Consider the following 26,665-nt stretch of genomic DNA (forward strand, 5'->3'; position numbering starts at 1 on the left):
TCTGCTTGGGCTCCACGCCCAGTCCTCGCTCTCGACACGCCCTGCCTCTCCAGGAGTCTCAACCTCAGCACTCCCGACACTGGGGCCAGATAATTCTTTATTGGCTCCTGTGCATCATGGGAAGTTTAGTAGAACTCTGGCCTCCTAGATGCCAGTGGCGGCTTAGTCCCCACCCCGCTATGACAATCAAACATTTCTCCAGATATCGCCAACGGTCTCCCCTGCTGGTCTCCTCTTTGGCTTCAGTTATCACCCAGATGCCGACTGCTTCCCAAACCAGCCCTCTACCCCTGCAGCTTTCTGGAAGTGCTTATCCAACTGTTCCTGGGGTATTTCCACCTGCATATCCCACAGGCATCTCAGAGTCAACCAATCCTAAACTGATTTGTCTTCTTTCCTCATTCAGGACTGAACTCCCAGGGCCCCAAACCAGAAAGCTCTTCCTCCTTCTGTTCCACCCTCATCTCCGTTCCACCCTCTCCTGCTGCCACCATCTCAGTTCGGACATCACTGTCCCTCATCTGACTTATAACATCTCCCTCCTCCTTCTCCCTGCCCATTTTCCACCCTCACATCTGACGCAGCTTCCTAAGGCCTACGCCTGATGGCGCCCCTCCCTGGCTTTCAAGGCGCTGAGTGATCTGGCTCCAAATTACTCTCCTTAAAAGTGCTACACCCATTTTCCCTTGTCCCCATGTCCTTCATCCAGGAATGTTCTCTCCCTCTTTCACCTGGCTCACCTCCTCATTCATGAAACACAGATCAACTGAAGAGATGCTATACATTAGGAAAGCAAGGGTCTTTTTTTTTTAAGTTGCTTCTTTTTCTTAATTCCATATGGTACATCTTAATATTACAAAACATAAACCATAAACCCAATTAACTTTGTTCTTGATGCTAAAATCCCGGAGTCACATACCTCTAGGGTTGTGGTCTTGTCAGGTGATGGGTGAGGGTAGCAGTCTCACTGCAAGTGTGGCCTCAAGGCGCTGTCCCTGACTCAGTCCTATGCCCAAGAGCCAGGGCTTGTCCCCTAGCCCCCTGGGCTCTATACTAAGAAAAGGGTCAGGATGAATGACTGACATCTTTTCTTCAGGAAGGGACCCTTCTTTCCATTTCTAATTTGGAGGAAGAAGCTGTCCATTTTGACAAAGGGGCAAGCGGTGTGGGGGCACAGCAAGTGCAGTAGCATGGCCTTCCCGACCTTGAACTTGACTTTGTCTCCCAGTATGTGGTTACCTGCCGCACACTTCAGTTAGTGGAGACACATGTTCCTTCCCACCATCCCGCTCCTCACCCCGCCCCCCTCTCAAACGCGGATGCCCTTCAGGATGCTAGTGGCACCGCTGCCACTGCATTTCCTGTTGGCAGCAGAGAGCAAGTGGAAACAGAAGCCGCAGCGGCCAGCGGCCCAGGCAGGAACCGCTTCCGCGATTCACCCGGGCCTTCCCAGGCCCTGGTTCCGGCTCCCGCACCTCGCGCGCCTGACACCAACCGCCGGGGGGGGCGCGGCCGGAGGCAGCCAGCTCGCCGAGACCGCATCCCGCACCCGGCCGAAGGCTGCGCGGCGGCCGCGCGGTTCAGCGCCCCCTGCGGCTCGCGCTGGCTCTCGGGGGGCGGCGGGCGCTGCGGTCGGCGATGTCGCGGTGCGCTCGGCTCGGCGTGGCCCGGGAGGCCCTGGGCGCCTGGCTGCTGGGCGGCCTCTGCTTCTGGGCGCTGGGCGGCCTCTGCGGCCTGGGGGCGGCGGCGCCGGGGGCGGGGGCCGGGGGCGCCCCGGGGACCCCGCGCCCGTGCCAGGCGCCGCAGCAGTGGGAGGGCCGCCAGGTTCTGTACCGGCAGAGCAGCGGGCGCAACAGCCGCGCCCTGCTCTCCTACGACGGGCTCAACGAGCGCGTGCGGGTGCTGGACGAGCGCAAGGCGCTGATCCCCTGCAAGAGGTACGCGGGCCGCGGGGTGGGCGGCCGGGGGGCGCGGGCCAGGTCGCGGGGCCGCTGGCGGCGCCTCCCTCTTGCCGAGGAGAAAGGTCGCAGGGAGGGTGGCCGGGGGGCAGCGCGGTCGGGGGCTGGGTGGAGGGCTGGGCCCTCTGTACGCTGAGCTCCTCAGTGCGGCGGTGGCCGGTGAAGAAGGAACCGGGCAGGGGCGGGATCGCATCGCCGCGGCCCGGGGCCCAGGTTCGCCCTGGTCCGCACACTGCTGAGTCAGGCTTCAGCCTCGGGCGTCTCATCTACACCATCTCATCTCTTCCAGGAGCCATCTGCGGGGGAGGCACGCAGAATGTATATATTTTAAGAATTCTTGTTGCAGTTTTAAAGGAATAGGACAACCCTGCAAAAGGTGTGGGGAATCAAGGAGAATATCGCCCACAAGCTCATCACCCTGCTACAACTATTGAACTTTTGATCTACTTCCTTAACATTTTTAAAGCAAGTGTGACATATTGTGATCAAAAAACATCATCTTTTTTTTTATATACACCATCTCTTATGCATTCTTAATCGCCATTTTATTGGTTGGCCCCCGACCTATTTTTAATAGCTGCACAAAGCTATGCCATTCTCTTAAACCACTTGTCTCGTGATTCACCTTCCCACGTCTGCTGTGAGAAAGGGTGACCTCGTTCTGAGACCTGATGGCTATTTTGGGATCACCACCTGTCAACTCCACAGCTTTCCTGTGGAAAGTCCTATGTGTGCTCCTCTGGGGGTTATGCTGGCCTCTCTGGGTGGCGTTTGTGTGGTTAGGAGGTGCCATGTGATGTCCATGGTTTAAGGGTCCGGTGTGCTCAGGGGCAAATTTTGATGTCATTTCACCTAAAGCATTTGTTGGAGTGTTAGGTATCTTGAAGGAAGTACTGAAGGGACAGAACCTTTAGCAGTATATTCGAGAATGGAAGCTAATACATTTGGAAGGGTAAAATGTGAGTGCTGAGGAGAGCTGGAGGAGCCAAGTCATCACGGGGGCCTGGGAGGATCTCTGAGGCCTCTAAAGAACATTGTGGCTCAGCCTCAAAGGACAGAGTAACAACAATAAACAACAACCAGCGTGTGAGCACTTATTATATACCGGGCATGGTGCTGAAGAGTTTCCACATATTACATGAAAAGCTCACAACAGCATGATAGTGGAGGTTTTATGATCTCTGTTTTATAGACAGAGAATCTGAGGTCTGGGGAGATTCAGCATTTTTTTTCAGACCACACAGCTGGGGCTTGAGGAAGCTGGGTGGCTTCTGACACCTGTGCAGTTAACCACGCTCTCATGCATTCATCATGCGTTGTTTTCATGGCAAGCTCTTTGTATAAACAGAGTGGGTCCTGGGCCTCAGGGAGGTCACAGTCTGTGGGTGGAGTCACATGAAGGAAAATTCCCACCCAGTGAGATCAAGGGTATGCTGAGTGTGACAAGAACACTTCAGATGGGCAGCTAACCCAGGCTTCCTGGAGGCGCTTAAGCGTGAGTGAGCCCCAAAGGCTTGCACTGGTGACCGGAGGAGGGAAGACTGCTCTGGGAGGATGCAGGTCTATTGCAGGACATGTTGGAGCAGACAGGGCTGGGGGTATTCCAAGACCTGCAGACCATTCACTGTTAGGACTGAAGCACAGAGGACGTGGAGAGGTTGGGATCCACTGAAGGATTTTCAAACAGTGGAAGGTCATGATTGGATTAAGGAAGGGTCACTGGGTGTATGGTTGCAAATAAAGGAGAGCAAGAGTAGAAGCAAACACATGACCTGGGAGACTTGTGTCGAGGTCCAGGAGAAGGATGGATAGTGGCCATGGTCATGGTGAGAAGCGGACTCGTTAGGGAAGTATCGAAGAGGTTTATTGACAATGGAGGTGGGGGGGGAAGGGTCAAGGAGAGGCCCCCATTTTTGGCTTCTGATGGCACAGAATGGATAGTGATGTGGTTCACTGAGATAGGGTTGGCTTTGTGCACTTCTGATTGTGGATAAACTGCTAACTTTTCTGTGCACTGATGTGAAGCCTGATCCAATAATGGTGCATTGATGACCAGTCATGTTGCAGACAGACTGGAATGGCTCCGAGCACACTGCTGAAGCAGAGGAGTGTGGCCAGGAGAAGGGTAAGGGTCCATTCCCCCAAAGGTCATATTTTCACAACATAAGAGATGGAGTGTTAGAGTCGGACAAATCTGAGCCTGAGTGCAGAATCCTAGTGTGGGTCTTTGGGGAAGTTGCTGAAGCTTTCTGAGCCTCAGTCTCCTCATTTACAAAATGAGAATGCTAATAGTGTCTAATGTATTGGATTGTTGTGGGGATTAAATGAGTTCAAGTATGTAAAGCACATTGTGCAGGGTCTGACGCCTTGAACGTGCTCAGTACACGGCTGCAGTTGTCCCCATGGCCACCACCATCATCACCATCCTGGTGAATTTACCGTGACCCAGAGACTTGCTGCCGGCAGGCAAGCCTGTGGGCTCAGAAACTAGACCAGGAAGGGCACTCAGGGGCCCTTCCTTTTGGAGCCGACTGCGAGGAAGCAGGCTTAACAGCTAAAATATATATTTCAGTGAGTCCTGTGGCTGGCATGGTGGCCAGGATTCTCAGATCCACAAGACTAGGTCATTCTCTCCCTGTAGGCTGAACTATGTGAGGAGCCAAATTATAATCAGGAGATTGTGAGCAAAGAGCTGGCGCAAAGTCACTGAATCTAATGATTGCTTGCTCTAGGCCAGGCTGTATGCTCCATGTTGAGCTTTCCATCATGAGTAAGACAGGCCAGCCCAGGGGAATGGGGCTGAGATTCAGTGATGCGTTCATTTTTCACCAGAAAGATGCCTAGCTGCTGGTTCTATGCTACCCCAACCCTGCGGGTGCGGACTCCCTCCACTCTGCACGGAGCCTTGGTGAGTGCTGTTCAGGCTGTCTTAGCAGCCCTTCTTCATCGAGGACTCCGCGATCGATTCATAGAGTCTTTATATGTGTGCATTATGTCTTTAGTGGGGTCACAGCCAAATCTTGCTGGCCTAGAACTTTTTTGTCCCCATGTGGTTGGTGATTTCTCATTTCTTTGTCCTGACCTATCAAGTGTTGATTTCACAGTTCAGATTTTAGGAGGCAGTTTTATTCCCCTTTTTCCCAGTTTCTTGGCAAGATGCTGTCTCACAGTCCCATCTCTGGCCCTCAGTCAGAGGTAGAAAAGAATGTTTAGTGCATAAATGCATTTTTAAGCTCTTTAAATGTAGATTTGCTGGAACAAACTCAGAAACTTCTTCAGGTATTAGCAGTCTGGCCAACAAACCAGATGTTATTTGAAGAAAATATGGATGGGTTGTCTCTTCATATTTATTAGTAAGTTGAGAAGTAAGTTTTAGAATTGGATCAACTTCTTAAGATTTTTATTTTGCATCCAGATTGTTATGGAAAATCCCACTGATAGTTACTGTGGAATGACTAGGACTTTCCAGGCTCTCTTTTCCCTGAGATGATGGAAAAGATTAAACAACTTTACAAGCTTCAGATAAGACAGCCTTAGCAGAGGATGGGGAATATTAGTAATTGATACTATTTTGTTTTCTGGTTCCAGCTATCTTTCCTGACTCCTTGACTAAACTCACAAGTATTACATTTGGAAGAGGGAGGAAAAGCAAGAAGATTATTTTCATATTCCCGCGAACATGTTGAACTTTGTGGGAGAAGCAATACTGAATGAATTTTGTGAGGCCACCAGTAACTTACTGCTCTCACTTGCAAAATGGCGGCTTGGGGGTTGGGATTAATGGCGCTACTGACGTAGAGCAAACAGAGAGGCATTAAGAGAATATGCAGGGGAACGTTAGGGATATCTTAGAAGACTAATCGACTCCCAATCTTACCTGTTCGGGGACTTTGAGGGGGTAAAAGGTGAAAAGAAAAAATAGGTCTTAAATGGCGTGGCAAGTGGATTCTCAGTTCAAATTCTGACCAGATCATGTCTGTCTCAGTTTTCCCTGGGCATTCTATTTCTTGGAGAACAGAATATCATTTCTCTTCTGTATTTCTGGAGAAAGCCACCTAGTGTAGCGGAGAGAGGGCAGACATCCAGTGAGCGAGTCATGGGACACCACACATGGCTTTTCATCCTGGCTTCACCACGGCAAGATCTTAACTTCTCAGGATATCAGTTTTTCATCTTTGAATTTAATTTTAATGATCGACAGTGTTTATACGAAATAGCGTTTAGGCTTTCTTCCTTAAAGACAAAATGATACCACAGACGCACTCAGTGTGCTTTTATTATATCAGGCTGATTCCTGTTTCTACCATGAGGTAATGAACTTAACATGGATTCTACATTTTTTTCTCAGTGTGTCCCTTTGTGTAGATAAAACCAAAATGCTTTTTCTTCCTTCTCCTTTTCACCTAAACTTGTGTTCCTGGGCAGAAGAATGAGGGGTCACCTTTAAGTGCTCTGGCTGCAGACTCAGAAGGCTCTGCTCTGTGTGTGTGTGTGGGTGGGGGGCGCAGAATATTCCAGGGCATGAATAGCATTGCTTACAGAGTGCTCCTCCACGTATCTGCTGTGGAAGATTAATTCCAACGGCTCTTATCACACTAGGTAACTTCAACGATCATTGTGTTTGAACAGCAGGATAAGGGTGTTTTTCCCTCCAAATGTAGAGTTTTATTTTATTTTGAAGCTGTCACATTCTTACAGAAAGTAAAGACACAGCCATTTCCGCCCCCCCAATCATTGGAGAGTGAGATATCCCCACCACCCCCATTTCCTGCAAACAGGGCTATTCTTCTGCACGACTGCAACATGGCCATAAAAACTGAGAAATTAACAATTAACACGGATTCATTTCTACCATCTGAAATTCGGGTCTCATTCAAGTTCTGCCAGTTGTTCATTTATGTTCTTTATAGCCAAAGGCCCCAGTTTATAGGTGTCCTGTCTTTTCCATGTTTTTCTGACTGGAACAGTTCCTCAGTCTTCCTTGCATTTTGATAATTTGTAAGATTAAAAACCAGTGATTTGGTAGAATGTGCCTTTAATTGCATTTGTTTAATGTCTCTTTACGATGAGATTCTAATTATTGACCTGTGGTAGGTGAATAATTAGTACTACCATGGAGGTAGTACTCTGTTCTTACTGCATTGTGTTGTTTACTGGGGTCACTTGGGTAACTGACAGCTGCAAGGTTTCTTCAGTGTGAAGTGACACTTTTTAACTTTGTAATGAATAAGTATTTTATAGGGAATTCTTTTTTTTTTTTCCTTAGGGAGAAAGAGGGTGGGGAGCGGGAGAAGAAGAAGAAGGAGAAGAGAGAGAGAGAGAATCTTAAGCAGGCTCCACGCCCAGTGGGGATTCTGACAGAGGGCTCGATTTCATGACCCTGAGATCATGACTTGAGCCTTAATCAAGAGTTGGATGCTCAACCGACTGAGCCACCCAGGCACCCTATAGGGAGATATTTTATTTTTTATTATTTTTTAAAGGTTTTATTTCTTTATTTGACAGAGAGCGGTAGAGAGAGTGAGAGAAAGCACAAGCAGGGGGAGCAGCAGAGGCAGAGGGAGAGGGAGAAGCACACTCCCCACTGAGCAGGGAGCCTGACGTGGGACTCGATCCCAGGACCCCAGGATCATGACCTCAGCCGGAGGCAGATGCTTAACTGAGCCACCCAGGTGCCCCTGTAGAGAGATATTTTAAAACCATGTACACATCCCATTTTTCATGACACTCAATTTATTCATTTATTTATATCAGCAAGAACTCAAGGATTCTCACTGTATTGCATTTGTTCTCACTGTTTGTTTTGATGTTCACATTGTCCCAGATCTGGCCAGTGGGCACCTCTTCAAGTTGGCTTTTATATTCTTTAAACATGTATCTCTTGTTCTTTGAGCACTTTTTCACTTTTTGCCACAATAAGATGTTCCAAAGTTATCTATACTCTCTCTGCTAGAGTCTTGGAATAAGCCATTTCTGAGCCCGGAGCTCTGGTTACTTTTACTGGTGAAAAATATTTGGAAGCCAAGGTCCCTGCTCTAGTTGTGCTCATAGCTGTTAGGTGGTGTGGCTCCCAGACCCTCTCAGTGGACAAAGCAAGGGTATGATATAGGTTTGAACACACACACACACACACACACACAGTCACTTACTCATACATATACACAAATTTATGTGTAGGTACATTGCTAAGCTTCCAATTCTAATCCATATATATATTTATACCAGAACCTCCAATTCTGCTCCACCCCAACATGGTTCATTTTTGGAGGTCTCTTCTCAGAGAAAACTGGTTCCCATTATTGGTTGCAGTAGGTAACCAATTGTTCATTGCTGTGATGCATGTTCCCTCCATGGGTGGCCCCCTCACCCCACTTGGCCTCTGCACCCTAGGCTAGACCATGCAGATGCTTACCTTGCTTGGCCCTACCTAGTGATTTTAGATTACATTGTTGAGCGAGAGGAAAGGGAAGATCAGGTTATGTTTGTCTTCTTTTGGATTTCTTAGGGTTATATCGTTGTAAATCTTCAGAATCCATCTATATGGCTGGGGGAGGTAAATTAGTATGAAGTGCTCAACAAATCGATTATTTATTTTTAAAGTTTTTATTTATTTGAGAAAGAGGGAGAGAGCGTGCTCGAGAGAGATCACAAGCAGGGGGGGAACAGCAGAGGGAGAGCGAGAAGCAGACTCCCCGCAGAGCAGGGAACCCGATGCAGGGCTCGATTCCAGGACCCCGAGTTCATGACCTGAGCCGAAGGCAGACGCTTAACCCACTGAGCCACCCAGGTGCCCCTCCACAAATTTATTTAATCACAACCCTGTTTTGCGTGGATTGGGCTTCCATTTTAAGAAATCCCAACTTTCAGACTTTCAGGAGAATGTCTCTTTTTGCCTTTGCTCCCTCCCCTTGATCTCTGGTGGCTGGGGCCAGCATTTTCTTTTATTATTAGCTCAGGAAGTCTGACTGCTTGTGGCCTTTTGATCCTCAAAAATGAACCATGCTGATTTGCAAAACTGAGTTTTTCTTCAAGAAAGAGATTTTCTTGGAAGCCCGTAAAGTTTGCTTTGAGTCTTAATTCAGTGGGTCTGTTGACCCTGGATTTCAGAGGGTTGGTGCTGGGATGCCGAGGAGCAGCGGACAGTGAGGAGCCTTAGTGCCAAGGAAGACAAGCCCCACGGTGTCAGAGGACTGGTGGGGTGTAAGACTAACTTATAACTAGAAGCCAGAAGTGATCGCCAAACTGCTCTGAAAACATCTTTACTTCTCTCTGTCAACCTTGAGCTGTTTCTTCCTGATTCTGCCCTCGAAGATGGCGGTCAGGGGCAGAGTGCCCAAAGATCTGAAAATATTCCACCAATTAGTGGTTTGTTTTTCCTGGAATAAATGTGATAGTGTTATATTTCCCCAATTCCAGTAAAAATCTTCTATTTTCCCCTTCATAATTTCTTTTATTTTACCCATCTTTGAAGAAAAAATTCCTCTCTTGATCCCACCAGCTGAAACCCCATTTCCCCCTTCTATTTAAAGCAAATCTCATGCTAAGTCTGGTCTCTGACCCCCATGCCCTCTCTAGCCCTCTTCAATCAAACCTTGAGTGTCACACTCTGCTGAGCCTGCTCTGCCCAAGAGCAATATGCTTCCCTTTATTAACCAGATGATCCCTTATCACTCCTCATTTTACTGTGCTCACTTCCTCCATCTTGGTATCTTCACAGACCACATTCTTCTGGTGTCCCTCCTTCCATCTCATTTCCTTTGCTTCTCAGTTCCCTTTGCTCTTCCTCCTCTTCTTGTGGACCATCAACAGTAGAATGTCCCAGGGCTCGGGCTTGCCATGCCTTTACTGTTCTGTCTACACCGCTTTCTTGGTGCCCTCAGCTCAGTCATGGCTTTAGCATACCCGAAACTAATGCCTCCCCTGCAAACAAACAAACAAACCAACAAATGTTATTCTTCTTGCAGGTTTCTTAGGTTCAGCTAATAGCAACTCCAGTTGCTCAGGATCAACCCTTAGAGTCATCCTTGAGTTCTCCCACTTGCCATGAGTAGTCCATAAGTGAAACCTGTCCACTCTAATTTTGATATAGACCCAAAATCTGACCCCATGTTCACTGTCATCATGAATGCCCAAACCCTCATCATTCTTGCCTGGGCTTTTTGCACTGACCTCCTAACGGGTCCTCCTCCTTCCATCCCTGCCCCCTTTGGTCTGTTCTCAACATAGCAGCTTGAATGATTCTGCTAGAAATATCGTATCGTGTCACTCGTCCACTCAAAACCCTCCAATGCCTTTCTGTCTGTCAGAATGAATGTCCTTACAAGGGCCTGGCCACCCTGAAGGATCTGCTGCCCACCCCCTCCATGTTTTGTCTCTGAGCATGCAGCAGCCCCTCGTTGCCAGCCCCCCCCCCCCCCGCCCCCAGCTCAGCAAGCTTACCCCTGTTGGCACTTGGGTTGTTGTTTCCTGTGCATAGAAAGCCTTCTCCCTAAAAAGCCGCATGGCCCCCTCCCAAATTAGACTGTCTGTCCTGCCAACATTCTCATACACCGAACCTCACTGCCTTACATGTTCACGACACTTATCACTATCTGACATACTATTTAATACTTTTTTAAAAAAGATTTTATTTATTTATTTGAGAGAGAGAGCACAAGGGGGGGGGTCAGAGGGAGAAGCATGCTCCCGGCTGAGCAGGGAGCCCGATGTGGGACTCAATCCCAGGACCCTGGGATCACAACCTGAGACAGACGCTCAGCCGACCAAGCCACCCATGCGCCCTATTTAATGCTTTTTGAACCTGTCCCCTCATCTCCTCTGCCTCCCCTTGCCCAAAGCAAGATTCCACAGTTAGGAATTTTTATCTGGTTGTTGCTATTATCTCCAACACCACAGAATTAGATTTTTTTGGAGTAATTGAATGAGGAAATGAGTAATAATGGTGACCTCTATTCATTGTAGAAGGATACCCAAAATGCAGGTATGCACAGAGAAAGAAAGTAAAAATTATCCGTAACTGCTCAACCAATATGACTACTCGTAATGTCTTCTGAATATGCTAGGTGATTTTTTAAAAATTTATTTATTTGAGAGGGAGAGAGAGAGAGAGACAGTGAGGTGGGTGATGCAGAGGGGCAGGGAGAGGGACAAGCAGACTCCCTGCTGAGCACGGAGCCTGACATAGGGCTCGATCCCATGACCCTGAGATCATGACCTGAGGCAAAACCAAGAGTCGGATGCTCAACCTCTGCACCACCCAGGCGCCTCTATCCTAGGTGATTTTGAGATGCAGACCATCATACTGAAGGACTTACTGTTTCACAGTGGGCTTTTTTTCCACTTCACAATATACCGTGCAAACTCATCTATACTGACTAGTCCACTTCTATCATCTTTGAATTCCCGGCTTCTCCTCATTCAGGTCTCAGCTCACCATCTCCTCAGAGGGACCTTCTGTGACCCTCCCCACCAGCCACTCCCCATCACATCTCCTTCTGTTTTCCTCCGGACACGATCCCTGGGTGACATCATCTGGTCAGTTCATTTGTCTGGTGTTTATTGTCTGTCTCGCCTCCCTGAGTGAGAGAATATTATTGGTTTGATTTATCACCAAAACCCCAGCACCTAGAATGCTTGGTACGTCATAAGACTCAATAAATGTGTGCTGAGTAAATAAATACCATTTTCATGGCTTTTGTACTACTAGCATTGTACATGTTCATGGTGGAAAATCTAAATAACACGGAAGAGCAACATAAAGAGAGTAAAAATGGCTCATCATCCTGCTATACGGGACTAAGGATCCTGATGTATGTGCTTCTGGATTTCTTTTCCTATTCCTGTGTATGTGATTTTGAAATTAAAATGGAAACATGCTCTGCATTTTTTTTTTTTATTTAACAAAATATTGTGCACATTTTTCATGCCATTTCTAAGGACTGTGTGGTGTTCTAGCTAATGGGTAGAACATAGCTTCTTTAAGCTGTCCCCTGTTGTGGGATAGTCATGTTTGTTTCCCGTCTATTTCCCACTAGTATAGACGACTACACGTGTGCAGTTAGATGCGTACCACTTTTTAATGTATTTTGGATGCATTGCTAGATAAGAAAATGATAGAAGAGGGATTTGCACATTTTTAAGTTGTGACAACTTTGCCCTTCGGGAAGGTTGCTCCAACTGGCAGACATTTCAGCTGGCAGAATGTGATTGCTCATGTTTCCCACACTCACACTTCTATGGAGTCTAATTTTTTTGGTCATTTCTAATATGATAAAGAAGAAACAGAAAATGGCATGCCTGCGGTGATGTCATACCCCCTTGTGATTCCCACTCTGTTGTGACTGTCTCTAATACTCCCCAGGTGAGTCCCCTATGCGTTGTTGGTTTAACAAAGATACTCCATCATGTTCAGTAAATACTTTTCTGACCTACTTTATAAAGAATTTCTTCTAATCAGGATGGATATTAAACTTCACCAACTTAGTGATTTGTACTAATAGATTGCTTTACATTAAACCATCTTTGCACTTCTAAAATAAATTCTCATTTATCATTATGAAGTAGGCTTTTAATAGTCTGCTGGATTTGACTTGCTAACATTTTATTTATGATTTGTTTTTAATCCATAGCCACAATTTAGCTTGTTCTTTAGTTTTTATTTTTCTGCTTTCTATATTTTAATGAAGAAAAGCTTTGCAAAATTATTAAAGAATTGGCAAGCCTTCAATGTGTCTCTATGCTCTCCAGCCTTGAGGTTGGAAAAAATTAATTCCTGAAACCATTAGGACCTCACTTCTTTTGAAGAAATAACTCTTTGATCTCTTTTTAAGATCAAAGATCTAAGATCTCATAGGCCATTGTAAGGATATTTTCCTCTGGTTATTGATCCACTTAACTTTCTACTTCATTCTGCGTTAGTTTGGGTTATTTATATTTTCCTAGAAAATATTCCATTTCATCAAGATTATATTTATCATCATGATAAGTTTGTACATGATATTCTCTGGACTCTGAAACAACTTCACCCAATCTACTGATAGCCTTCCCAGTTTTCTTTTTCCTCATGATTACATTTTTAACAATCAACTTGTGGATTTCTGGAATGGTTTTATAGTTTATTAAGTATTTATATTCTACATCATGTATCTTCTTTGTCAAGAACAGTTTCTGATATCAAATGGCACCGCCTACCCATATTTTGAAAAGTTTTTAGGCAGGCTTGTAGCGGTGACCCCTAAGAAGGCATACCACCACCTCTAGAAATGGATCCCCCTGGTTCCTTTCATCCACAAGCTACTCCCCTGCTCTTCCCTCATCAAACACTATCTTCAATGTTTCTCTTGCTCCTCAGTCCCAGTTTTAGAGAATTTCCCCCAATATGGGCTTTGGAAGTTTCCCGAGCACCAGTGGTTTCCTTCAGAAGCAGTGCCTCCTGGAACAGAGAGGCCATGTGAAGAATCAGACCCCCAGCAGGGTGCCTCCATGGCCCTCAGATCCTCCAAAGATTGGAGAAGCTCTTGGACAGTTGGGTTCTACGCAGCAGGCAGCTGCCCCTGGACAAAAAGGCTGTGGTGCTCCTTCACAGAAGGCTGCATTAGTTGTGGCTAAAGTTATGTGGACTGGGAAAGTTCCAGAGTGTGAGTTGTGCCAATGAGTGAGAGCCGTCAGCCTGCCCTAGAAGGGGCACCAAAGGAATCCCTCCAAGCTCCCCCACTGTCTCAGTCTGTTTAGTCTGTTGTAACAAATACCAGAGACTGGGTAGCTGATAAGCAACAGAAGTTCATTGTTAACAGTTCTGGAAGCTGGAAGTCTGAGATCAGGGTGCCAGCATGGTTGGGTAAGGGCCCTCTTCTGGTCATAGACTTCTCACTGTATCTTCACATGGTGGAAGGGGCCAGCTAGCTCTCCAGGGCCTCATGTATAAGGGCACTAATCCCATTCATGAAGGCTTCATCCTCATGACCTAATCACCCCCCAAAGACCCCAATTGTAATGCCATCACCTTGGGCATTAGGTTTTCAACACATGAATTTGGTAGGGTTGGGGGAGGGACACAATCCCTCAGATCATAGTGCCAGAGACCCTGCTGCTCTGGAGCATCTCAGAAATTGCCAAGGAAGATGTTGTCAGATAGGAAGATGGTGGCACAGGGCCAAGGGGCACATTAGTTCCTTGGTCTGACATAGCATTATCAGCTGCAGGTGAGCTATAACTTAGGAGGAATGTATGAGGCACCCTGAACCACCAGACTAGTTGATGTGGCATCCAAATTCAGCCATGATGAAAGCAAGGCCTTCTGAGGTTGCTCAAAAATATGTGCAGGGAGGACTCTGGTAAGCCGGACCATCTGCATTGATTTTAAAGCTTCTAAAAACAAGAACCACCCCCCCCCCCCCCCACTCACCAAGTCCCTTACTGAGGTACATCTTATATTCTCTGGAATTGTAAGTCCTCCTTCCCAGAGCGTGTCATCAAGAAGCTGGTGATCCAGGATGTCAAGGTGAGAAAGGCAGACATGCCTCCGAGGAAGATGCCTGGGCCGCCATGGAGTTACTGAGTTGGCTGAAGTCAAGAGGGAACAGGGTCTCCTTAGGAATCCCAGGGACAACTCTTGGCAGAGGGGCCCTGGTAGATGTGGGGAGGCAATTGTAGAGAAAGCACAAGAGGCTGGAGCTCTCATTCCAGAAGGAACAGGGCAGTGGACAGTTTTACCAGCTTGCCCTCTGGGGAGCAGAGGTGCTGGGGAGAGAATGGACTCCAGATTGAATATCCACTGAAATGTCATGTCATGTGCTGTGTTCTGATGTGGTTTATGTGTTTCCTCTGGATATGAGAGGCCCCTCTCGCTCTGAATCGAGCCCTCTCCCTGTCCCCTTTGTCACACACTGTATTTTGGACAGCGACCCCCAGCCCCGTCCAGCTCCAGTTATTGTCTGGTGTGCCCTTGGGACCCCCAGAGAGCCTCCCCGGTGTTGTCTCAGTTCTCCTAAGGAGTGAGGGGATGGAACTTGGGAATCCACTTTTCTGTCAACAGAACACAGTTTCTTCTGTAAAGGACAAGTATTTATTTAGGTCCCACTCAGTATGTTGAAAAGAATTTAAAGTGCTTGGGTGATTTCTTGTGCTCCTTCTTTCACTATGCCTCTATAAGGTCAACTGCTTCACCTGTTAAACAGAGAGGAATTTCTATTGTGTGAGTGTTTGTACAAACTTTTAAGTAGCGTTGCCACAAAAGAAACATAAATGATTTTACTCCTTTTATTATTCGCTGCAATATCTTTTTTAATTTAATTAATTTTATTATGTTATGTTAGTCACCATATAATACATCATTTGTTTTTGATGTAGTGTTCCATGATTCATTGTTTTCGTATAACACCCAGTGCTCCATGCAGTACGTGCCCTCCTCACTGCAATATCTTTTATGCTGATATGCTTATCTACCTGAATCTTCTATTTTGATTCATGTCTCGGTCAGCTAGAAAATGTATTCAATTAATTTTCTTCAGAGAGGGTATGGCTGTGGTGGTACAGTTCCAGAGATTTTGATAAAAATTTTATTTACTTATTAGAGAGAGAGAGCACGCACATGCGTGAGCACAAGCAGGGGGAGGGCAGAGCCAGAAGGAGAAGCAGTCGCCCCACCGAGCAGGGAGCCTGACATGGGACTCGATCCCAGGACCCTGAGATCATGACCTGAGCCGAAGGTAGACGCTTAACTGACTGAGCCACCCAGGCACCCCCACTTCCAGAGATTTTGAATGCCTGAGAACATCCACTTAGTGCCTTTTAACATAAAGCTAATTTTGGGGTGTACACAATTCATTGGGTACTAATAATAGTATTTTATGCTTATGGCATTTAGAGCTCTAGAAGGGAAGTCTGATACCAAACTATGTTTGGGTTTGTTTTAATACATTTTTTTTTCTGCCCTTGTTTTTGTAGGTTGTTTCTGTTATCCTGGAACATTATTAACATCCCCAGGTTATGTCCAGCTCTACGGAAATTTCATCTGTTGTTCCTGGAGGCGCAATACTCTGTCCTCTCTCTTTGTTCCTTGTAGACTCTCTCTCTACTTACATGGATTGGTTCTCTTACCTCTGTTACCCAGATTGCTTATCTTTCCTTTAGCCTTTTTGTCACTCTATATGACTTTCCTAGAGTTCTAGAATCGTACCTTTTAATTCACTGCTTCTGTTTTTTGTTTGTTTGTTTCCCATAGTGAGAGCATCTTGTGCCACCTCCACTGTGTTTTCTACTTTGATAATCATGTTTTTCATTAGAAAGCTATCTTTGTGGTCACACATTATTCTTTATTTCTTAAATTCAGTATCATCCCAAATCCCAGTGAAAGTAAAAAATAAGATTTATACATTAGACTTATTAACTGTTAGCTGCAAGGTGTCTGTGTTTATGTTTACACACAGTGACAACTGATATGTTTCTCCTGAGAAGCGTAGTACTGACTGGACGAACCTGATTATCCTTGTATGCTCCCAACCTCCTTAACACCACAGCCCCTGATGTGTAGTTCTAGAAATCACTGTGTACCATGGCAACATGGGTATCCTGGTACTAGTGAGGCTATTCCTTTCAGTGGTGAGAAAAAGACAGCTTGAACTATTGTCTCATGAGACACTTTTTTATTATCTTCCATCAGATGAAAGAGTATATGGCTGTACGTTGCCAGTTTTCATGCTGAAACATTCTTGGAAAAAAGAAAGCTCTTCAGTTTCTTGAGCAACCTTTTCCTCTTTTGAACTGGAATCCAAGTGGTGGAAGCCCATCACCTTACAGCTCCTTAAACTGCACACATAATTATTCTTTGATTTTACTTTTCCTAGGGCTGCATATCCCTAGGAAAATTAATTATCCCTTTTGTTATATGTGGTTGATATCAGCTTGCACAGTGAGTTTCTGTCTGACACAACAATTTTGAAATAATGTTTTGCTTTTATGTCTCATAAGTACGATAGAGTGTAACTAGCTCTCGGTGTGGACCAGAATGGCAAGTGGCTACCGCTCAGTTCTTCCCGCTAAGAGTCAGAGAACTGGCTTGCATTCCTAATCTGTTATATTGCATATTACACAAATCCAAAGTGTGTCCAATTTCTTCCCTAAAAGCCAAAGTCCTTTTTGTGATCACAATAGTATATTTGTCCACTCCCTTTTCTGCAATTTAAGACATCTTGGATGGCCAAGCAGTTATAGGTGGGTGGGAAGAATCACTCCTTCCCCCTGTGAAAGGAGGGGGAAGAGCACGGTGTTGGTGAATTAGAGTGAGTCTGGTAGGAGATCAGACCTCGAGTCCAATCCTGGCACATTATTTATGACTTAGTTATGCTCTCAGCCTCATATTTTCTCCTCTGTTTAAAAAAGAAAGAAAGAAAAGCTAATAACATGTCAGTCAGTGGAATTTGCCAGTCTGTAACCTCTGCCGCAGACTGGATTTTTTTCCCCCTTGACCGCTCTGATTCAAGACAGAAAAACAGTTGCCTCTTGGCTACACAGGCAGTGGCCATTCGGATTTACCTACACCCAAGCCAGGCTCGGATATTGTAGGTTCTGGGCTTAGCCAGATCCTTGGGCCCTGCTCATTCCGGAACAAAAGGCTCTCAGAGAGTTGTTGAAAAGCATCTGATAGATCAGAACTATAAAGCAGTGGATTTTCCTTATTTAGGGTGCTTATAGCTGCATGTTTCAGAAAATCTGACTAACAGAGGCTGAAACTATAAGGATGTTTGTAGTTTACCTCAGAATGCTGGTGACGCATGTTCCTAGGTCTGACTCAACAGTATCATCAAGGCCCCAGGTTCTTCTCCATCCATCTACTCTGCCATTCTCAGAGAAAGTTGGCTCTCAGTTGCAAGATGGCATGCTGACTTGTTGCCTCATGGCCTTAAAGTGGCTGTCCCCACTCCAAGCATTATTTCCTTATGTTCAAAGACAGGAAACAAAGGACGGAGAGCGGGACAGGGAGTCTGTTTTTTGGAGGGAAGAGAAATCTCCAGTGGATCTTCTCTTTCAACAGACTAGAAGGAGCTCCCACTGACAGAACTTGTGACAATCTGAGCATCGAATGGAATAATGACTTTACTTGTCATACATTGAATATATAAAAATTCTTGAGTCCAGGGTGATGACTGATAGATAAGTAGATAAAAAGAAAGATGTCATTTGTTATGCCATTGGTATCCCACTCTCCAGTGAAATAATTGATTCAGGAAATGGTTTGACCCAGAACCATTAGGTGACACTTATTGGCTAATAGACTCTTCCCAGCATCACTAAGTATTCCTGACCAATTACTTGCTAACTGTAAAAGGAAACGCCTTCATAATGGAGACATCTGGAGTAAGCATCTAACTTGGTGATCAAAGTTAGTAGCAGGGATGGGATATCACCTGTCTTCGGCTATGATGCACCATGAAGCACACAGCCTTATCAATTTCTTTCCAAAAATCTTTAACCAAATTACATCAAGCCTTTAGAATTCAGGTCTAGTTTGGAGGAATGACAGGAGCTTTAGGAGCAAGTTAAATGAGGAAATAGACAAAAATCTAGAATGGGGAATTTGTGCAGACCTGGAGTCAAGGCCATGTTAAAAATAAAAATGGTAGGAGTAGTATTCCAGATTTTTAAAATAGTAGAGACCTAACAACCAAATATAATGCTTGAAACTTGATTGGATTCTGATTTTATTTTTTAAGAGATTTTATTTATTTATTTGACAGAGAGAGACAGTGAGAGAGAGAACACAAGCAGGGGGAGTGGGAGAGGGAGAAGCAGGCTTCCCACTGAGCAGGGAGCCCGATGCGGAGCTCAATCCCAGAACCCTGGGATTATGACCTGAGCCGAAGGCAGACACTTAACCGACTGAGCCACCCAGGCGCTCTGGATTTTGATTTAAAAAAAAAAACAAAACTTTAAAATTCATTTTTGGGGGACAATTGAATATGGACCAGATATTAGCTGGCATTAGGGAATGAATTTTAATTTCTTAGGTGTGATAATGGTGTGGTAGGGAGGCAGAAAGTCTTTGTTTTTAGCAAATATTTAGAAAATAGATAAACAAATACAGAAAAATGTCAACATTATTGAATTTAAGTGGTAGATACAAAGGTGATCATTGTACTAGTCCCTTAACTTCAGCATTTTAAAAATAGTTCATAGTAAATTAAGAAAAACTGATTCCATAAATCTGTATTTTTTGACCTGGAAGGATATCAAGGACAAACTATTGAATTTAAAACATAGGTTAGAAAACATAATATTCACTCATTTTTGTAAAACGTGTCTAGTACACGTAATGAAAAATCAATACGATATTTGCACAGCATGTTCATAGCAGCGTTATTCAAAATAGCCAAAAGGTGGAAACAACCCAGGGTCTATACACAGATGAATGGATAAGCAAAATGTGGTCTATACAATCAGTGGAATATTAGCCTTACAAAGGAAGGGAATTCTGACATATGCTACAACATGGATGAACTTTGAGGACATGATGCTGAGTGAAATAAGCCAGTCACAGAAGGACAACTACTGTATGATTCCACTTATACGAGGCACCTAGAGAGTCAAGTTCACAGGGACAGAAAGTAGAAAGGTGGTTGCCAGGAGCTGGGGAGGGCGAAATGGGGAGTTGCTTAATGGGCACAGATTTTCAGTTTTGCAAAATGAAAAGAATGCTAGAGATTGGTTGCACAATACAAATTTACTTAGCACTATTGAACTACACATTTAAACGTGGTTAAGATGGTAAATTTTACGTTATGTGTATTTTGCCACAATTTAAAGAAAATTAAATAAAAATATCGGTATATGCTTAGACACAGAGGCTCAGAGTTGTTACCTCCGTAAGTGTGAGTTTCTGGGCAATTTTTACTTCATTTTTCATTTCTGTACTGTTGGGATTTTTTTTTTTTTACTTTGAACATGAATCAGTTGTACAAAAACGGAAAGATATAAAACTTCTACAGGTTTTCAGTGTTTGGGAAAATATGGGGATGGGAGAGCCTAATTTTTAGGACAGTGGATTTTCAGGGAACAACAGAAATGGTCAGTGCAGCCTGAGAATTTTGTCAAAAGCAACAGGAATCCTTGGTCCCGCGAGGAGAGAGCCAAAATGGGGGCACTGGACACCTCTTGTGCACGGAGGCTGGTGTGGCTAGCTCAGCCTGCTGACCCCTTGGCCGGGCCTGGCTGGCCTGACCTTGCTCGCAGCTGAGGCCTGGCAGGGCCCTCCCGGGAGCTGTGCTTTGCTTGGGGTCTGGCCAGCGAGGAGGAGTTTGCCGGCTGTTGTTGACCCAGGCCTGACCTGCCCGCCTTGTCCTCCAGGCCCTTTCCAGCACCTCACCTTGCTTGCACCCTGGGGGTGTGATTTGTGAGTCCTGTCCTCCCAGCTTCCTCCACTTGGGAGCCAGGCTTTGATCTTGCTTCCCAGGATCGAGTTTCGGTTGAAGACGGTCAGTCCAGTCCTTCGGGTCTACCGGTTATTACCCGCACAGCATCCCAGGCAGATGATTCATTTCAACCCTGGCTGATCTCTGCGTTTTGACCTAATGGCTCTATCAGGCTCCAGAACCTGTGTCCTCTTTGTGGCGGAGAAGCTTACCTCTGAACTAGGAATTATGTTCACCTCGGTACCCAAGCCGCAACAGCATTATCAAAAGCTTCTGTTCCAAAACTCAGTATGGAGCGCGCTAGCCTTGATATCCATATGGGATTTTGAAAAACAACCAAACAAACAGTTATACGGTTGTATTTGGTTTCCCATTAAATGAATATTTTCTGTTTTACTTAAGGCACTGTCAACATAACCTCAATATCAGATGATGGCCTCTTGTGAAAAAGTTAAATATTTTGAAAACAGCAAAGTACTGAGAACACTGTAACAAACACCTGTGTTCAGACCACCCAGAATGGATAAATGTTAATAGTTTGTGATGATTCTTTCAAGTCTAGCATTCTTCTTGGGAAATTAAATTTTCCCTCTGTGCATGGGCAGGGCTGGCCCCGGGACAGCAGTGATGTTGGCGGCCTTCCTCTCCTGCCGCCCCCTCCCCTCCCCAGTTGGGGGCTGACCAGGCGGCCGTGACCCTGGCATCCCTGCAGGGCCACGTGATGTCTCTCCCAGGACAGCTGTGCTGGTGGCTGTCCTCTGGGGCTCAGAGTGGAACAGCAGGAGTCCTCCACTATATTAGAAATGAGCCCTGGTTCTGAGTCACACAAAAGTTTATTACAACAAAGGAAACAAACATCATAACTCTGCAGGGGGATCTCCAGACACTGAGCCTCAGAGAAGAAATGCGTCCAGCAAATGCACTGCCGTTGGGAGTCCCAGCTTGCCAATGCTCCCGGCTTCCTTCTTTACTCCTGCTCAGTTCACATGTTGGAAACAGCCTCCCACGGCCTCTGAGTTTACAGGGCACATGTCCAGCACATAGAGAGACTGCCTCGCAGTCCTCAGGTGGCAATCCCCCAGGTTCGTGGAAGGGCATCTGATCGTCTCGCCCTGGGTCACATGTCCTTCTCTGGTCCAGTAAGCTCTGCTGATGGTGGCCGGCTCCTGGACAGCCAGCCTGGCCATCCTGCTTCTGTGACCTGCGGATTCAGGGGCTGAGGGCTGTCCTCAGGAAGGAGCACCCCCCCCCCCCGCCTCTGCTGCCCATGGTGCGTAGCTTCCAGGGGACAGTCGCTGCGGTGTGAGAAGCACACCACTGGGGTTTCTGCAGGTGTGACGATTGACTGTCTAGGCTAGACAACCTGGGCTTGGGAAGGCATGAGAGGACGGTGCTGATGGTGAGGAGAATAAAGAAGAGAACCCCCCGAGGGCACATGGTGCAGGTGTTTTGTGGGTCCTGCCGCCCCTGAAAAGCCTGTGGAACAGGATTTGTGTACAGAGTCCCGTATTTATGAATGGATAGTCCTCTAACACTGAGGGTAATGTGTCTGTCTCCATACATGAATGCTTAGACTGATGTGCCAGGGACTTCACCGGGCCCGAGACAACCCCAGCTCCTGCAAAGGGCTCACAGTACAGTGGGAACCCTGCATGCGTATTTTTATGAGGTTAGCTCCACTTTCATGTGAGCGATATCGCAGCAAATGAACACTTCCTTTTCTGTTCGCAATCACTCCCACTTCTAAAAGGCACTGACCCTCGTAAGCTATTTCAAGTGTTTGCTGGAATGAAGCAAAACGGATATATCTGAATATATAAAATGAGGTCATGTTTACATTTCCATACTGGCTCATAGAAAAAGGAAGCGTGGGGGCGCCTGGGTGGCTCAGTCGTTAAGCGTCTGCCTTCGGCTCAGGTCATGATCCCAGGGTCCTGGGATCGAGCCCCGCATGGGGCTCCCTGCTCGGCAGGAAGCCTGCATCTCCCTCTCCCACTCCCGCTGCCTGTGTTCCCTCTCTCGCTGTGTCTTTCTCTGTCAAATAAATAAATAAAATCTTAAAAAAAAAAGAAAAAGGAAGCGTAACCCTAATAGTGGTACTATTTTGACCATGTAGACAGTGATCGTTTATAATAGTTTTTCTGAAGAAAATACTTTTTAAGTTCGGACTTGGGATGGCGAACATTTGCCCTGGAGGCAGATGGAGGCTGTGGGGTGGAATGACTCTCACATTGTTTGCTCAGGAAAAGCGCCCCCTCTCAGCTCTTTCGCCCTCAAGCGTTGTGAATTTCACTGGGTGAGGTCAGAGCCGCGTCCTCACTCTGCTGGACCAGCAGCCGTGGCCTGAGTTTTGGATTGACAAACACAGGGAAGCCGAACCTGTTGGCTTCCCCCAACACCAGGATTGCTTAGCTTTAAGATCCACACAGGACTGGGGACAACGCGGCGTGCAGGGCGATGGTGGGGGTGTCTGCAGACTCCCCGCCCAGCCTGGGAGTCCGTCTGGCTCGCTCCACACATGGGCTGTACACGTGGGCTGGAGAGGTGAGGACAAACTGTGGGAAACTAGTCGCTCTGGGGTCCCCTCAACTTTTGTCTGTCTCAGCCTCCTCCGGGTATGGGGGTGGGGGCCTCATTCTCACGCAGCTGTGCCTTACTGAAGCCCATTACTTGTGACTGAGAGCCGAGACAATGGGGCACAGGTGTGTGGTCTGACCTCGGCGGCTTCTGGATGTGCTACATTCAGTGTACCCCAGTAAGTCCTGGTTTAGTGCTGCAAGGAGAACTCAGCCAAACCAAGGGTCAAATCCTCCTAGGTCCTTGTGGCTAAAAAGTCACAAACCAGGGCCCTGTCTTCCTCCTGTTTGTAGCCTAAGCACAGGATCCGGCATATAATAGGTACTCAATGATTCAATATCAATTTTGAACTCTGAATTTTAATGATTTCGTATTTAGGTTGTCAATGTGTCGAGTGCTCATAAATAAGTAAGTGATTGCCTCATAAGCAAAACTATTTTTCTCTACTTGTTCTAAGAGTAATTTGTATCAAAGACCTTTGGACCGTATGCTGATAAGAGGCATGATGACTGTAACATGAAGTCCTGATCCATTTTCTTTATATCTGTCTTTCAGATTATTTGAATATATTTTGCTGTATAAGGATGGAGTGATGTTTCAGATTGAACAAGCCACGAAGCAGTGCTCCAAGATCACCCTGACGGAGCCCTGGGACCCTCTAGACATCCCTCAAAACGCCACGTTTGAGGACCAGTACTCCATAGGGGGGCCCCAGGAGCAGATCACTGTCCAAGAGTGGTCTGACAGAAAGTCAGCTAGATCGTGTAAGGCTTCAGAAAATAGCCAAGTGCTGCATCTCAGGAAGCGTGATGGGGAAAAAGTTTAAGTCCATTAAGGAAGGGTAGTTAGGGCAATTTATAAGCTTAAGCAAATTGTTTAATGTCCCCCGCACCTGCTTTGAAGTCCCTCTCCCCCCCCCGCCCGCCCGCTGGTTGTTTAGTTCCAGAATCTCAGCATCATATTTGAAACACCTCAGCCTTCTAGCACCCCCTGTACCTTTCTGCCATTGGCTGTTATGGGCTTGTCCTTGGCTCTGACATTGAATAGTCTTGAGATCTGTGACATGGAAGACATCTGTCTGTGGTCTACTTTAGAATCCTCGTATCACTTCCTAAAGTCACAGAGACCAGATCTAGTCCCGTTATACCCGGTGTCTGCTTTTGCATATAGATGTGAAGCTCTTCTCTGCAATCCTTCATACGCCTACCCCAGAATGGTTTCAAAAACACAGGCTTTATGGTGTATGTGGGAAATAGTAAAAAACAGTGTAAAAACAATCCCCCCTCCCCAAGTTTAGCATAGAATTATCATATGACCTAGCGATTCCACTTCTGGGTGTATACTCAAAAGAATTGGAAGCAAGGACTCAAAAAGATATGTGTGCACCCATGTTCATAGCAGCATTAATCATAAGAGCCAGATGGCAGAAACAACCCAAGTGTCCATCAGCAGATAAATGAATACCCCAAATGTGGTGTAAACAAACAATGGAATATTATTCAGCCACGGATAATGGCTGAACCTTGAGGACATGATGCTGAGTGAAATAAGCCAGTCACTAAAGGACAAATACTATATAATTCCACTTGTCTGAGGTCCCTAGAGTAGTCCCGGTCATGGAGACAGAAAGTGGATGGGGGTGGCCAGGGGCTGGGGGAGGGGGGATGGGGAGCGAGTGTTAGAGGGCATGGAGTTTCCACTGGGGAAGATGACAAAGTTCCGGAGAGGGATGGTGGCGATGGTTTCATGTGAACGCACTTAATGCCACTGAACTGTCCTTAAAAATAGTTAAAAGGGTGAATTTTATGTATATTTTAACACAAGAGAAAAAAATACAGGCATTTTGTCTACCTTCTATGTTAAAAAGTCAACTTCCCTTCCTCTGACAGATGAAACCTGGATCGGCATTTATACTGTCAAGGATTGTTATCCTGTCCAGGAAACCTTCACCAAAAATTACAGTGTGATATTGTCCACGCGGTTTTTCGACATACAGCTGGGCATTAAAGACCCCTCGGTGTTCATCCCACCGAGCACCTGCCAGGCGGCCCAGCCGGAGAGGATGAGCGAGGACTGCTCCTGGTAAGCCTGTGAGTGCCGAAGCTGGGCGTCGGATGTCATCCCCAGCTCAAAAGGGATTCGAGGCAAGAACCTTCCCTGGAGAGAAATGTCCAAATTGTAGGAAGATAAACACCGATCTGGGGTTCCTTGTATATATGATTTTTGACTCCTCAAGCTATGTTTACAAAACGGCAGAGCATTTGTTCAGCCTGTGTCTTCCGCGCGTGCAGGTGGATCTGGGTGCAGGGGCAGACGTGGGCGAGGGGCGGCAGGAGCGGCTTGCCTTGGCAGGGAGGAGGGTTTCGTTACTGATGTGACCGAGAATTGCTGGGTTGCTGCCATGTGGTGATAATAACATGCAGAATGGTTTTGGTCCGTTTTATGATAAAGTTTTACGTTCTCTACAGATGATGGCCCCAATATTGCCTGCACCAGGGGGGCGAAGGCTCCCTTGGCCACTGACAAAGTGATTCCTTAAAATCCCTTCCAGACTTAAGAGCTTTATGGCATGACCGGGTTGATGGAAATTTTGGGAGGAAATGAAAGGCTCCAATACAAAGTAATTATTCCTCAAAGAAACATTTTAAACAAGAGGGTTTGGACAACTTAATGTCTCTACCTGGGTAAGCATAAGCCATGTATGTGTCCTTTTCTCTATGCAAGACTATTGCTATATGTGCTGAATCATCACATATTTGTCAGGAGACCTAGAAAGACAGATAGTATTCTAAAAATAGCATTGCACTGGGAGTCAGGAGACTATTGTCTTCAGTATCCAGGACTAGAATTCCTCTGTACTTGAACGCCTTTGATGAACTAAATGCACTATGCTTTCCCTCACCCAAGCCTTCCTGGGGCAGTTTCGCAACCTCTTTGTCTATGTGACTTCTGCTCATCTTTCCCAGGTCAGCTCACACTTGAGCTGACCCCAGAGAGCTGCTCCCAGACCCGGCTTGGGTGTACTCTGTAGCTTGAGCATGCAGTTCTCACCATACTTATTAGGCTGTGTGCTAATTTCCTGCTTACTGGACACTGTCGCCCACGAGCCTGGCTATGAGCAACTTGAGTACGGGTACCATGCTCTGTTTACTTCTATATGCCCAGCTCCAAGTAAGTGCCTGGCACATGCTCAGTGCCCTAAACATTTGTAGAGTGGAGAATGCCAGTCTCTCCGGTCATTAGTTGCCTCATCTGTTCAAGGGTTGGGTTTGCTGATCTCTAGGGAGACTCTTAGTAATAAAATTTATTATTCTAGATTCTTCTACTGTTATGTTTAATCTGGCTATTATCTATTACTAGGAGAAATGTATGACATCTCTATCACGTGGAAAACAATCTGTATGACTCACAGTTTATTTCAATAAACATGTTTAATTGCATTTCAAAGTGTTCTTTGATATATATACTTTTGTCAAATAGATGGATTATTTTGGTTATTCCGGAGTTAAAACTCTCTGATGAATAAATTGCTTCTAAGCCATGTTCAATATCCTCTTTCAAAGGCTTGCTCTTCAGCTCAAAGCCCAGTTGCCTGGGTTGGAAGCCTCGGAGGCCTTCTTGGCTCAGTCCTCACAGGCCATCAGTGTCCCGAGTCCGGTCAGAGTAGCCCCTGTCCATCTCCTCAGGTGCCATTCAGGTCCAGGCTCTTAACATCACTGGCCTTTG

The 26,665-nt window shown here is 46.1% G+C and overlaps 1 protein-coding gene across 1 annotated transcript; it reads left to right on the plus strand.

Moving 5' to 3' along the window:
• The first annotated feature begins 1,171 nt into the window (after window positions 1–1,171).
• EPDR1 (ependymin related 1) lies at window positions 1,172–26,379 on the plus strand. Its single transcript, XM_032402434.1, has 3 exons — window positions 1,172–1,937; window positions 23,495–23,703; window positions 24,829–26,379. Exons 1-3 carry the CDS (start codon window positions 1,639–1,641, stop codon window positions 25,023–25,025), a joined length of 705 nt encoding a protein of 234 aa, XP_032258325.1. The 5' UTR covers window positions 1,172–1,638; the 3' UTR covers window positions 25,026–26,379.
• Window positions 26,380–26,665: the final 286 nt, after the last annotated feature.

This window comes from Phoca vitulina, unplaced genomic scaffold (assembly GCF_004348235.1).
Source record: "Phoca vitulina isolate PV1807 unplaced genomic scaffold, GSC_HSeal_1.0 scaffold4, whole genome shotgun sequence".
In the NCBI taxonomy this organism is placed as follows: Eukaryota; Metazoa; Chordata; class Mammalia; order Carnivora; family Phocidae; genus Phoca; species Phoca vitulina.